The sequence below is a fragment of the Malaclemys terrapin genome, chromosome 15 (assembly GCF_027887155.1).
Source record: "Malaclemys terrapin pileata isolate rMalTer1 chromosome 15, rMalTer1.hap1, whole genome shotgun sequence".
NCBI lineage: Eukaryota > Metazoa > Chordata > Testudines > Emydidae > Malaclemys > Malaclemys terrapin.
Genome location: NC_071519.1, coordinates 27,892,583 through 27,906,683, shown reverse-complemented (window position 1 = coordinate 27,906,683; position 14,101 = coordinate 27,892,583). Strand labels below are relative to the sequence as shown.

General features: G+C 47.0%; 1 protein-coding gene across 3 annotated transcripts in view; it reads left to right on the top strand.

The window, feature by feature from the left end:
• The first annotated feature begins 1,736 nt into the window (after positions 1 to 1,736).
• The window catches only part of ARHGEF12 (Rho guanine nucleotide exchange factor 12), a 98,653-nt gene continuing 86,288 nt past the window's right edge, over positions 1,737 to 14,101 (top strand). For 2 of the 3 annotated variants that reach the window (XM_054005739.1, XM_054005738.1), the window contains exon 1: positions 1,737 to 3,044. In XM_054005739.1, the coding sequence (XP_053861714.1) occupies positions 3,013 to 3,044 (32 nt within the window). In that variant the 5' untranslated portion in view covers positions 1,737 to 3,012. Of the gene's footprint in view, positions 3,045 to 7,813; positions 7,875 to 14,101 lie in introns of those variants that run through there. The other variant, XM_054005740.1, reaches the window with a different exon arrangement.

The window sequence follows — 14,101 nt, the reverse complement described above, 5'->3', positions numbered from 1 at the left end:
TACACCGCTCAGGCAACAAAACTATTAGGTGTCATCTGCCGAGAAGAGGAGGGCTCAAGGTGCAACCAAAGCCCCTGCAAGGGCCGAGAATTGATTAAATGTGATATGCCCAGATGAGGGGCATTAGCACTGTGATGTATAGCCACAAAAAGCTCTGGTAATTACAGCATCCTATTATTCCCATTCCTACTTTGGTACTATGGGTACCCTCTTATTTTAGTTTATGTATTTACTTATCACACAATGGTTCTCCACTGCCACAATTTCACACTTTACAGAGCATCAGCTACAGCAATAGACCCTCCCTGTCCCAAAGAGCCAATGAGCTGCGTAAGACATGACAAAACCAAGCATAGGGTAGCTGTTCAGAAAAGGGAGGGTGTGGGTGGATAGAAATGGGGAAAGGAGGGATAGTTTGATGAAGTGTAGCTTAAGGGAGAGCTTTGAAGGCGGCAAGAGAAATATTTTTAGCAAATGGTAATACAGCTCACTGGAAGGAAACAGCTATTAATACTTAGCTCTTAGAATAGGAAAGAAAATCCATTTACTGTCTGGGAAGCCATCAAGGCTGCTATTTCCAATGGGGGTAATTGATTCAGGGTGTCTCCAGTTTTGGGCACTCCCCACCTCCTGAGACACCTTGGGGCCTGATTCTTCAGAGGTGCTCGCAACTCCAACTCAATTCAATGGGAGCAACATTAAATATGGAGATTGAGAGCCTAACTTTAGGCATCTATTTTATGTCTGAAAACTTTGCCCATCAGTGGGAGGGGAAAGAGTTTCCTAGGCACCGATTTCCCCCCCCCCTCCCAAAAAAAAAAATCACGAAGTCAATCTTTTTGCCTTTATTAGGGATAAGGTGGGGCAGCTATCTCTGCAGTGAATTAGGATGGGAAGATCCCAGCTCTTCAGTGCATGGGGGGGCGGAGAGGGGAGGGAATCTCATCTCTTCAGTGCATTCCGGAGGGGTGTGGAGAGTTTCTGACTCTACATTGCATTGGGGTGGGGGAAATCCCCTTTGCTTCAGGGCATTTGGGATGTGGGGGTCCATATCTGCATATGATTGAGGTGGGGGATCCCCTCTCCTCAGTGCATTCAGTGCTAGTGGTACCTTCTGGTCTTAGATACTATGCCTCAGTTGCCCATTGTTTCATTGGGAGTGCATTCAGGGGCAAGGATGCCTTTACTCCAGGGGTAGTTGATAGGTGGACCATGGGCCAAATCAGGACCACCAGATGCTTTTGAATGGACCCTGACATCTTTTATTTCCTTATTATCATGATTGGGTTTTTATTATTATTATTTTCTCTGGAGTCTTGACCTGGACTAGACCTTGACCAAGAAATGTGCACCTTTGACTACCCTTGCTTTATTGCATTGCATTGGGGTGGAGGGATTACTTCTCTTCAGTGCACTGGGGTGGTCGTGGGTTTCCCTATCCGCACTGCCTTGGGGAGGGGTCCCTTTTCTACCCAGCTTTAGGGATGGGGGAGGTTCTTTCAGACCACTTCAGTACTGTGCACTGGGGGCTCCCGTGTCCCTCCTCTGCAGCATGCTGGGTAGGGGAGCTTGGCATCCCCTGCAGTGTGTATAAGGGGTTCCCCCCGCCTCTCTCTCTCGGGCTGTGTGTAGCGAGGGACTCCTTTGCCAGCCCAGCTCCCGGCGGAGGCGCCGGGCAGGGCGGTGAGGCGATCGGCGCAGGGATCCGCGCGGGGGGGGGGGAGGGTGACGCGGCTCCCAGAAGTAAGAGACACACAAAAAAGCCGCCGCAGCCCGGGGCGGGGGATCGGAACCGGACCCGAACCGGACCGGCTCCCCCGCGACACCCGCCGGGCTCTGAGCCGGGCCCGGAGCCCCGAGAGCCGCAGCGGGCCAGGGACGAGCCGGGCGGAACCGGAGCGGCCCGAGCCCCCCGGCCGGCGAGAGCACCGAACCGAACCGGGCCGAACCGAACCGAACCGGGCCGGCCGAGGCGGCGGCCCCGAGCTGGGAGCGGGCGCAGAGCCGAACCGGGCCGGGGCCGCACAGAGCGGCCGGAGACCCCGCTCCTCCAGGCCGCGGGGCCAGACCCCGCTCGGACCGGACACCGAACCGGGCCAGGATCCGGGGACCGGACGGAGAGACCCCAGTGGGCCGCGCTACCGAGCCGGGCCCGGACCGCGGGGAGCGGCGGGGGGACCCCGCTGGCGGCGGGGCCCGAGATCCCGGCCAGCGGAGCGGACCTGACCCGGGGACCCCCCCCCCCCCCGCCCCGCAGGGGAAGCGGAGCCCAGCCCGGCTGGAGGAGATGGAGCCCTAGGGGGACACCGGCAGCCGCTGCTCGGGGGGGACATGGGCCCCGCTCTGCGCCCCCAGGAGGAGAGGCAGCCGCGGGCGCGGGGGGGCTGTGAGCCGCACCCCGGCACCCCCAGATAAGGGACCCCGACGTCCGGAGGGGGCACCCCGAGAGTGACCGGTCGCGGGGCACCCCGTATAATCCCATAAGGGGGTTGTGGAGGCTTCCCTATAGGTCAGGGTGTGTATAAGTACCCCCCATAATCCATAGGATTACCCACCCTGGTGGTTTGGGAGTGGAGCCCTGTCACCCCAGGGAAGGTAAATAGAGGACCAGATACCCTTGTAGGGCCCTGTTAACAAAGGCGTCTCTTGGGCTCAAATCAGGATCTCCCCATAACCACCCTTTCCCCGGCATTTAAAGGTTCGGACCCTCTGAGGATCTATCACGTTTGAAGATTTTTCTCTACCTTTTGGGACATTTTTGCCCCTGGGAGAACTTGTGTGTGGTGTTGGATTTTTTTTTTTTTTTTTTAAGAGTCCCTTTGATCTGGATATTCTGGTTGACTGAGCGAAGGTGTTTTTGAACTGACTTTGCCTTCTGTGCATGTCTCTTCTGGAGCAAGGCTGGATCTCAAACACTGCTTTATGTGTGGGGGGCAACATATGTGGGGAGATCCCTGCGAGAAGAGTAAAATGCAAATTGGATAAAAAGACGACTCCTTGCCCAGGGCTCCAATGAGTGGCACACAGTCCACAATCACGGACAGGTTAGTATGAAACAGGATTTTATTAAACAAAAAACCCGTTTCCCTGCTCCAAAGTTGGCCTTCTTTTTGGGTTTAGTGACAGCATGAAAGGTTGGGAGGGGTTGACAGGATCAGGAAAGTGGGAGTAAATTGATTTTGGAATCAGTAAATATTCCTGAGCAATTGAAATTAACCCAACATTTAAAACAGCTAATCCATACCTGTAGGAATTAAGGGATCCTCTTTCAGCCTCAGAGTTAAAGGGTCAAAGTACCCAAGACAGTCAGGTAAAATTAAGGGTTGGGGCTTCCTGGCAAGGGGATGTAATTTAGGCTACAAACATTTTGTGTATTAGGTGTATGTATATATCTATATCTATTCTTTATTGGGTCTGCAAGTTACAGTCATTCAGGGAAAGGTCACTTCAGGTGAAGACAGGATCCATACCTGATCAACAGGTATGTCTGCCCAGGTGTCTACTGTATCATAGTGGTGTTTTCCAATTGTCTCCTTCAGGTGACTTCTTCATTCTCTTGGCTTCTGTGTAAAACATCATTTTACTCTCTGGCAGTTTTTGTGCCTTTTCATCTTTACTGGGTTCTTCAGGGATGGGCTGGAATGTTGCTCTCTGTTAGGAGAGATTTGGATGGTATAAGAGCCATTGGATAATTCCACACAAACTTTCCATATGCGTCTGAGACAGTAGCATGTTGTGAAGGAAGGAGAGCATTTAAGTTGTATTTCCATTTCTAGGCAACCCAGGAAAAATGTCTTCTCTGAGGTTTTCAGACAAGATAATTTATTTTAGTGCATAGGTGTGTGTGTTTGGAAGCGAGGACATAAAATGATAGCAGAACTGTGTGAGGTTTGGACCACTTGGGCCTCATGTGATCTGTACATCAGTTTTGAAGCAGCTGAGACAGGAGCATGATTCAGTTTCCAATATCTTGTAGATTCCAAAGGTGGGTAGAAGAGACACTGAGCCTGATTCTCATGTACATTAAGCCTTTTTACACTATTCTAGGAGTGTAAAGGGGCCTTAATGGGTGCTAAACTGCCTGAGTAGCATAAAGGGGCCTTGATGTAAACCAGAATCAGGTCCACTATGTTCTGTTTATCATGTTTGTTTTCAGAATATTGAGCATTTGCAATTAATTTTTGCAATATTCATTTTTTTCTAGTGTGATAGGTGGGACTGTAACCGCTATACTGTGAATGCTGACTTGTTTTTCTTTTACAGAGCATGTGCATTAACACTGAATTGCATATTTCTATGAGTGCTGTAACGTACCATTTTCATACACAGCAAGGAGAGTTCTGTCCTATATATTTCAAATAAATGCTTTCCCTAAAACAACTTAAAAGACATCATAGGGATAGCTAGGTACTGGATCTAGGTTTACACCATACACAGTTCAGTTCAGTGGCTCTCAGCACCCCCACTATTTAAAAAAAAAAAAAAAAAATTGTTCCAGCACCTCTGTAGGGACAATAGGCTCTTCACACCAAAAAAGAAATTCAATTGCTGAATGTGAAGGGGATACATGAAGGCAGGGGATTTGGTTGTTAATAAAACAAAAAATATTTTCCATCACTGAGTTAGAACGGCCAGTACAAAAACATAAGCACTTCCACTTCCTGCTGCTTTGTCATGTCCCAGGCATGTTTGTGTGCAGTATTCAATTAAAAGCTGTGAATAAAAATATGAATGCTGGGAAAAGAGGTTGGCTTGACAGCCCTGGAGACTAAAGCTTTCTATCATGACCGAGTACAGCATGGGCGATGGCAGGTTGGGGAGGCTTGTCCTTTGCCTTGCCACTCTGCCTCACCTCTGACCCGGAGGAACCCTTGAGCTAATGGCGAGAGGGTAATTCAGTCTTCATGGCCCATTTGTTCCTTGGCTGAGACAGTTGACAAAGTGCCAAATGTGACGGTGTGTTCTCGTGATCTGGATATCCGCTCACTAGGAATTGGAATGAGACCACGCATGCATTCATTCATATGTGGCACCAAACACCCTCAAATGGTGGTCTTTTTGGCCACCCTGTCCTGGCAACCTAGCGGTGAAAGGCTCTCTGTGCCATTAGGTTAAAGAAATGTATATTCCCTTTTTATGTCTTGCTGCTAATTGTGGGAATACAAAGCAGGTGCAGCCTAAGTGCAGGTCACTAGGCCTACAGAATATAAAAGCATATTCCGGGTTTAAGTCTTTCTGGTTGCCAGTGATGTTTATTAGCCTGGATTTTTCACTCTTTCATGGAGTGCCTTTTTAAAAGTTCAGACATCCACATGTGTGCCAAATAGAAACATGAACATAGCAGGGAGGGCATTGTGAGCCAACATCCTTCTCAGTTTGTGTTTATGGGCCTTTTGCATACTGATCGCTTCTTAAATACCTATTAGGGAAAAGATCTACTGTCCATATGTATATTCTCCTTCACTCCCCCACCCCCAACTGATTTAGCAGTGACCACCTTGAATTTTATTTGTGATATCTGATTGACATCTTTTTGTGCAGGGTTACACTGGCTGTCGTGCTCACAGCTCTTGCTGTTGATCTCATTTCTGGCACTAGTTTACAAGTTAGGCCAAAGATGGGAATAGTCAGTTTCAGCGCTGCTGCAGTGACAACAGGCCAAATTGCAAAAACCAGCCAGCCCTCGCCTTTTTCTTTGTCCCATAGCTCCTTCTGTTTAAGACACTCGGAGGATTCCAGATATTCCTGCAACTGCATCTGGGTCTGCTCAGGTATGCAATGCAGCCAATTTGTGTTGGCCCAGTTTGAGATGTCGGTCTCTCTCAAAAGGCATCAAGCCATCAGCCCAGCTCTGTTTAATCAGAGGTGTTTTGCATCTGTTCTAACCCACCGAAGTAGGAGTGTTTCCTACAGGACATTTTCTAGCATATTTTCCCCCAGTGTCTCAAGAAAACACTAGGTGTTGAGTTAAATGAATTTATAACAAATCCTGAGACTGGTCAGCAAGTTAACTCCTTATCTTCAAAGCTATCCTGAAAAGAAGATGGAAATATCTGGGACATGTTAAGAATGAAGCCAGAGCATCTGTGCTATTGGACTACTGGAGAAGGGGGCAACTGAAAGAATCCTTGTGTCAGACAATACTTGGAGAGAGAATTTGCGGGATTTAATGACTTAGAGCAGTGGTTTTCAAACTTTTTTTTTTTCCTGGCGACACAGTTGAAGAAAATTGGTGTATTTGTTTATTTGTCAAAATTGTTTGATGCCCATGACCCAACGGAGCTGGGGATGAGGGGTTTGGAGTGTGGGAGGGGGTCAGGGCTGGGGCAGAGGGTTGGGGTGTGGGGGGTAAGGGCTGTGGGGTGGGGCTGGGAATGAGGGGTTCAAGGGCTGGGAGGGGGCTCTGGGTTTGGGGGGGCTCAGGGCTGGGGAAGAGGGTTGGCGTGCAGGAGGAGGGCAGGACTCTGGGCTGGGGGTGCAGGCTTGGGTGGGGCTAGGGATGAGGGGTTTGGGGTGCAGGAAGGGGTCTCTGGGTTTGGGGGGGCTTAGGGCTGGAACAGGAGATTGGAGCGTGGGCTTACCTCAAGTGGTTCCTGGTCAGGAGCGCAGCATGGGTGCTAAGGCAGGCTTCCTGCCTGTCCTGACATTGCAGACCACACTGAGCCCAGGAAGTGACCAGCAGCAGGTCCAGCTCCTAGGTGGAGGTATGCAAGTGGCTCAGTGAGTCTCTCTTCCATAGGCACTCCCCCTCCTCCCCCCAGCTCCATGAGAGTGCAGAGCCCGTGCTCAGGGTGGGGTCAGCGTGTGGAGCCCTGACCCCCCACCCCCACCCCCCAGGAGCCAAACCTGCTGCTGGCCACTTACGGGATGCAGCGCGGTGTCGGAACAGGTAGGGACTAGCCTGCTGTAGCCGGACAGCACAGCTGATGGGTCTTCTACCGGCCCGGTCGGTGGTGCTGACCAGAGCCGCCGTGACCCAGTGCCTTACAATCCACAACCCAGTGCTGGGTCATGACCCACAGTTTGAAAACCACTGAACTAGAGGACATGCAAAGAGTGTGCCAAGATAGATAGGGATAATGGCACCTTGTTTGTGCCCTAAATGACCTCTCATGGCATGGGAAGGATTCAGAAGCTTAAATACACCAAACAAGGCTTCCCTCCCCTTCCTCTTTTGGGAGACTATTAAACAGCCTAGATTTTCTCTCTTCGTGATTGAATCCTGCCACCCGTTGGACTATATGAAACAATTTCCCTTCATCCTTGGTGTTCGCACCCTTCATCCTTGGAAATGATCATGCACCCTTCACTTAATTATCTTTTAACCAGGCTGTGCATATTTAGCTCTTCCATTGCTTCCAGTCTTTCACTGTTTATTCAATTCCTTGCCGAGTTGTCACAGTTGTTCTGGTACTGAATGGTTTTGGCTTGGTGATATTCTGTTAGTGTTTCCAACTGTCGGGTCAGTCCCAGGCTAAGATTAGATGGGGGTGTGTGTGTTGGGTTTCTTCCTTCTGTTGTTTCTCTCAGGGTTGTAGGCTCTTCAGAGTCCCTCTGACTCAAACTAAAATCAAACAGGCTGGCTTTGGGCGTAGCTCTCTTGCCGTTTGTGGCAGGCGACACATGGCTGAGCAAGATAAGGGTTTTATTCTTAGCAGGGACTGCTGGGACTGGGTTGGAACTCAGCAACTTGCAGGCTGTGATTGGTCACTTAATGATTATCAGAACCTTGTTGTAGCTTCTTATAATGCTGCAGAAACGTTTGGATGTAGTTGTTTTTCCTTTTTTGTAACCCAGTTCCTACATTTTTTCTTCCTGCAGCCGCTCCAGCCATATTGGAGCAAGGAGATTGCATGGTTACATGGACTGTGCAGGTGTGTGTGTGTGTGTGTGTGTGTGTGGTGGCTCAAGTACTGTAAAGAATGTAGATATTTTGAAAGAAGTGAGTGTCCGTGTTTCTATGCGATTGCTGTCAAATAGGTTTTATTTATAATAGTGCCCTAGCCTGTGCTACCATAATTGTAAAATAAGGCGGGGAGGGGGTATAATTTACACATAATTATCCTTGTGAAGCTTTTAATTGTTGTTTTTTTTTTTTCCTCATCACTTGATATTAAAGTAAACCTTAATTGTTTCTAATCCGCTTAGATGTGCTTCCCCTCTCTGAGTGTTTAGATGTCCCCTTGGTAGTTGGGACATTTTTTTTTTTTTTTTTTTTTTATTTTTTTTTAGCCAAATGGTGGCAAAATAACCCCTCCTCCTCTTTCTCTCTCTGAAATTCAGGGCCTTCTCTGCAACAGTGTTACTGAATAGCTAGCTACACTTAACAATTTGCACAGTGAAAAGCAACAGAGGGTCCTGTGGCACCTTTGAGACTAACAGATGTATTGGGAGCATAAGCTTTCGTGGGTAAGAACCTCACTTCTTCAGATGCAAGAAGTGGAAGTCTTGCATTTGAAGAAGTGAGGTTCTTACCCACGAAAGCTTATGCTCCCAATACATCTGTTAGTCTCAAAGGTGCCACAGGACCCTCTGTTGCTTTTTACAGATTCAGACTAACACGGCTACCCCTCTGATAATTTGCACAGTGTTCATTTCATTTATTTTTTTCAACGTTGTCCCTTAAATCTAGTACTCTCACAAGATAGATGTCATTGAAGCCTTCCTTCTTAGTTATAGGGTGGCCAGTTGCATACAGGCATTGGTGCAAGCTTTCTTGTGCTGTCCAGTATTGTTGCCATTTCATTTTGAGTATGAGGTGATAGTCTCTGTGCTTGCTTATTGTATTCTGCACTTTTATTGAAGCTGTCGGGATAGGGTGCCAGTTGTGATGTGTGCTGTTGGCTAGGGGATAGACAGGAACCACAATGTCTTTTGCTACAGAGACTGAAAGTGAGGCAAGCTTGATTTTCTAGTTTTAATAGAGCTGGGAACATCTATTGTGGTTATTTCGCTGGAGGCAGGAATAGCATGCAATGTGTTAGCCAAAGATCTATAATTCTCTCTATGAGTAACTCCTATTGTGACATAAATGAATGCTGCTTAGGGAGGTCTGAATGGCTCTGGAATTGCGATGTGATGTAAAGCTTTCCCCTTCTAGATCTCTTTGCATCCAGCTCAGGTCTGCAGGAATCAGGGCCTGGAACACTGACCAGACCCCACTTAGCCAGAGGTAGAAAAAAAAGACTTGAAGGATGATAGAGCTATCGTTAATGTCCAGAGAAGCCCAGCCCCATACCCGGCTGCTGTGATTCCTGCCAGGTGAAGTCCTTGGACCCTGCTAGGGGGCTCTGGCTTATAGTGTGGAATAAATTTGAAACTCCCCATGGCCTCTGGAAGACAGAGGAACTCTTTCACTTTTCCACCCCTATCTCATCTAGTCTAAAAAGATTCTTATGCTGCTCTTATCACTATAGTATTTGAGCGCCTTCCAGCAGTGCATTAGATGACATGACCTATCATGTATGGTTGATTCTCTCTCTTACAGTTCTCCCCTGGGGAGAGGATATGTGCAGTGGAGTGTTTTGTTTTGGGAAGGTGTGGATGGTTGTGTGTGTGTTTTTTTTTTTTTTTTAAATGTCCGCTCTCTTCTGACTGTGTTAGAGAAGGCAGGAAGCAGGAGTGTGCCTTGCACTTGGAGCAGAAGATGGTGAGGTTTGTGAGAGTCCTCAACGCTTGTGGGATTTCATTCTACAATGTCAGACCAACCCCCGAGAAAGCTCTGTTTCCTGCACAGATGAACTTTACCCATGTGGTATAAAGTGCCATTGTGCCTGTGGAGTGGAGATATTGACCATGAGCTTCATTCCAGAGCTTTACGCAGTCTTTTAGTTATGCTAGGCTCAAGCCATTGAGCACCTTGAAGGTAAGAACTAGACCTTGAACTTGAGTCCATATTCTGTCGGAAGCCAGTGGAGAAACTGATGGGCAGGTTTGATGTGCTTGCAATAGCTTAAGCTGCTAGGGAGGTGTGCTGCAGAATTCGTTACTAGCTGGAGTTTCCTAAGAACTGATGGCTTCATGCCCCTCTGTGTCCTAGTCTTCTGAATGCTTCAGGATGAGGGGTCCACAACTCTACTTCACCACTTCAGCCTTCTTTTTATGGGTCTTCCTATTCAGTGAGGAGCTTTGGTGTCTGTTTCTGCAGCTGCTCATAGCATTCCCAAGCAGAATCAGAGTGGATTTGACATGAGTCTGGACAGTTTCATTGCTATCCACAATATTCGTAGTAGCATCGTTCGAGCTATGACAGGTGTCCACGTCGCAAAAAACCAACCCTCCAAAACCATCAGCACAGTTGACACTAACCAGGCACTCTACTAACAGCATCAGGACCAAGGCCATGGTTTACCTTGGTAATAGGGACTGATTTCCCCACTCGTACCTTAAGGTGTGGCTCTCGGGTTAGAGGGGAAATATATTGGCAGGGATGTTTCAAGTACAAGTTTGGACTTCTGCTGCAGATGGTGTTGGTGCTCTGTGCATAAAAAGAAGCCTTCAGTCTCCAGGGCTGTCAAGTCGTTACCTTTCACCAGCACTAAATTCTTATTAATAAGGATTATACTGGTATATCCTCCTTGTGCTTCTAGATTCGGGAACATAATGCAGTTGACATATTGCATGGTGATATGTAACTTGCGTTTGTTACGCTGATCATTTTCTCATCATCAGTGAGTTTCTTGTAGCAGCCTCCTATTAGTATTGCTAAAAATTCAGAAGCTTTACTCCCAGTTAAGGCCATGTAATACAGCCGTAGTGTAGACATGTCTACACTATGACTGTAGTGTCCTAGTGTAGACGCCAACTACTGTGACAGAGGAGGGAGTTTTTCTGTCACTGTACAGATTTCACCTTCCACAAAAATGGTAGCTAGGTTGATGGAAGCTGCATCTGCACCAGGGCTTAGGTCGGCCTAGCTACGGTGCACTGGGGTATGAATATTTCACACCCTTGAGCATTGTTGTTGAGTTGACCTAACTCTTACATGTAGAGCAGGCCAAAGAACACCCTCCTCCCATTATCTATTTTGCAAGGTCTGGGTTTATGTATGTAAGAGGGGCCAATAAGAATTCAGAGAGACAAACCCTTTTTTCGAGCCAGGACGGCAATTCTGCATGTATTGTCACTCTACAATCCTGTCCTGGGAATAACCATTAGGCTTTAAAAACATATATCAAATTTAAAATCTCACTTTAACAAAACTAAGGCCCTTAATTATTCCAAAGACTGAATGCAGATATTGTCTCCACGTAAAAATAGCGGCCTGACAATGAGGAGGAGAGGGAAGGGATGCAAGGCTTTTTATAAGTAAAACAAGAAAGGGGTATAACGCATATAGAGATGTAATAAACAATGAAAAGGGGGAAGGCATAGAATGCAAAACAGGCCACCAAGAGCTACAGAAATCAAGCAACAGGCTTAGAACAGAAGAGCAAATAAAGAAAAAGGCAGGAAGAGACTGTTGGTTTGTTTTTTAATTTTGTGTTTGTGTTAAACAAAAAAAAATAAAATAAAACCATGTATATTTTTAAAACAAGCATGGCAGGAAAAGGCATTGTCCTCAGTTTACATTTAAATGTAAACACAATTATAACTAGTAAAACCAAAACAAATGGTATTAAACACAAACTGTGGAGTAAACAAAATGTGCGCCAAACATCCCCACTTCTGTCCCTTCCTTTTGCGCTGCATCCCTTTTCCCCACCCTTTTCCCCGTCTGTGTTTTGTCTGTAAGCCCATTTGGCAGGAACCTGGTCGTCTTGCATATCTGTGCAGCTCACCTAGCAATGTTTGACCCTATGGACATGATGTTGCTGCTTTTATTTGTTGGCAAACTCTTAGAATTTGTCCACTGAGCTATTTTGAGCTTTGCTTTTGGATCCTTTAACTTTTGGGTTCTTCCGTGTAAATTAGACTGAATTAAGAAAGTCACTCTCCAAAACTGAGACCACGAATGACCAGTGTTGTCCACGGGGCTGAGTATCCAAGCTGGAAAAGGCATTGATTTATTGCAGGTGGGCTCCCACACATTAGCGACAGTTCAAGTTCTAATCTAGTTCTGGGTAATCTCATCAATCAGGGTCATTATTGTGTTTGTCAGTTACGTGTTGTCAAGTGTCCTGCTGAAGTGTTGCTGTGTCTGTCAGAAACACAGTGTCCACTGTGTGAACCTATGGATTGCAACAGGACGTGCTGATTTGTAGAGGCTCAAAGTGCATCTCCCATTTGTTTAAACAACTCAGCAAAATTATGGCATTTATGGTCTGAACTCACTGGTGATGTAGAAGATGTGGCATGAAGTGGGAGGTGTGAATTAACCAAAAGGGCCTGCCTTGGTGCAGATAATGAGGCTGCAGGATTTGTGCTAGCTGCCAAAGGGAGAATCCCAGGACAATGGAGTATCTAGCCTAGCTTATACCCACATGAACAAGGTGTAGTTTTGCTGGGGCTGGACATTTGAGTTGGTTCAATCCGCTTCTGAGCTCTTCAAGTGTGTGCTTCAGACTTGAAGAAATAGATGGGGGAAATTTGACTCTTCTTATCTAAGTAATGTTTCTCTTTAAAGCTGTGTGCACCAGTCCAGCTAACACAGTTCCTGTTTATCTATGAAACTGATCTGAAGTTCGTCTGTAGGCGCTGAGTCCTGGTTCGTGATATTGCAGGCAGTTGCATGCCAGAGCACTTGGGTGACTTCCCAGTGTAGAGAGACAGAAGCCTGTAGCCTATGAGGAGTTAAGTATGCTTTCATGGAATTTTGAACAATTCCATAGTTGCCGGCAGGAGGTTGGAAGGCATGAACTGACCTAAGACAGTGTTTCCCAGCCTGGAGGGAGGTGGCCAGATCTCACTGAGGGAGCACTAGACCCATTCAGGAGGGGCACAGTGCAAAGTAAGGTGCAGGATCTTCAATCCGGCAGCACACCTACCTGCATGCATATGCTGCAACCTGCTGGTCCATATAAAGTGTCAGGTGGCTCCTTTCAAGTCTTCTCTTCCTGCTGTGATTGTGCTCCCTAATGTAGCTGGTTGGCAACTGCTCCTGCATGTTCTGGGATGAAGGCTCAGACCAAGTGTCCTTTCTCCGCACTCCTGCAGAGGCACCAATAGATGTCCTATCCCATGTCCAGCAACACATAACCTTCTGATGAAGGGGGAAGGAAATAGAAGCTACCAGAGATGGGGAAAGGAGAAGCGGTTAGGGAAAAAAAAAAGTAAAGAGCAAAAGAAGAACAAGAAAAAGATAATGAAAACCGATAGAAAATGAGTGAGAGAAAACTTGAACAGGAAGCAACCATAGGATATAGGAGAGGCTGCCCTTATGCCATTCCCAACAGCAGGCCCTAACTAAAAAGGGTGAGAACCAGTGATCTAAGGTAAGAGAATTTGCTGGAGCATGACATTCCTTTCAGGTTCATAACGTTCAGTTGTGTTTTTCAGCAACACCATGGAAGTGTATAGATGCCTGTTTGAAATGTGGGGGTAGATATTCATGCCCAGAGGGGGCTGCATGGTGGTGTTGAGAACCATCAGTCCCTTCTGGCAGTAGTTGTGTTTTTTGTTTTTCCGTTTGCCCTGGCTTAAACAGATGCACTAGTGCATGGGGACACTTGGGCATTGTTGATATTAAATACTTTCCTGTGTCATACATTGGTTTTCAAGGTCAGTCCTTTTGGTAGCATGGTTCTGGCTGGCTTGTGTAGACAGGGGAAAACTTGTTGGAAATTTTTGTTGACTCCAGAGACCAAATTCACCAATGGCTTCTTTAGGATTTACACTCACTTATACCAGGGCTGAATTGTTGATTAACTCAAAACATTTTCAGCCATTCTTTCCCCCATCCCCCCTTCTGCTCCAGGCTGGACAGCCATGTTACCGGGAATTTTTCTGTATAGATGGGGACCTTAATGGCTGCTTTCTGGAAGAAAAGTGGTGAGGGAAGGGTATGTTTCACTGGAAACTGAAGGAGGTGTATGGAGGAACCAGTGTGATGTGAATTCATTAAGGTCAACAGGACAATGAGAGAGCTCATCTGTGAGAATCAGAGCATTCTGTATCCCAAAGATAAGAATTATAGAAATCCTGTACTGGTGATCTGTAACTC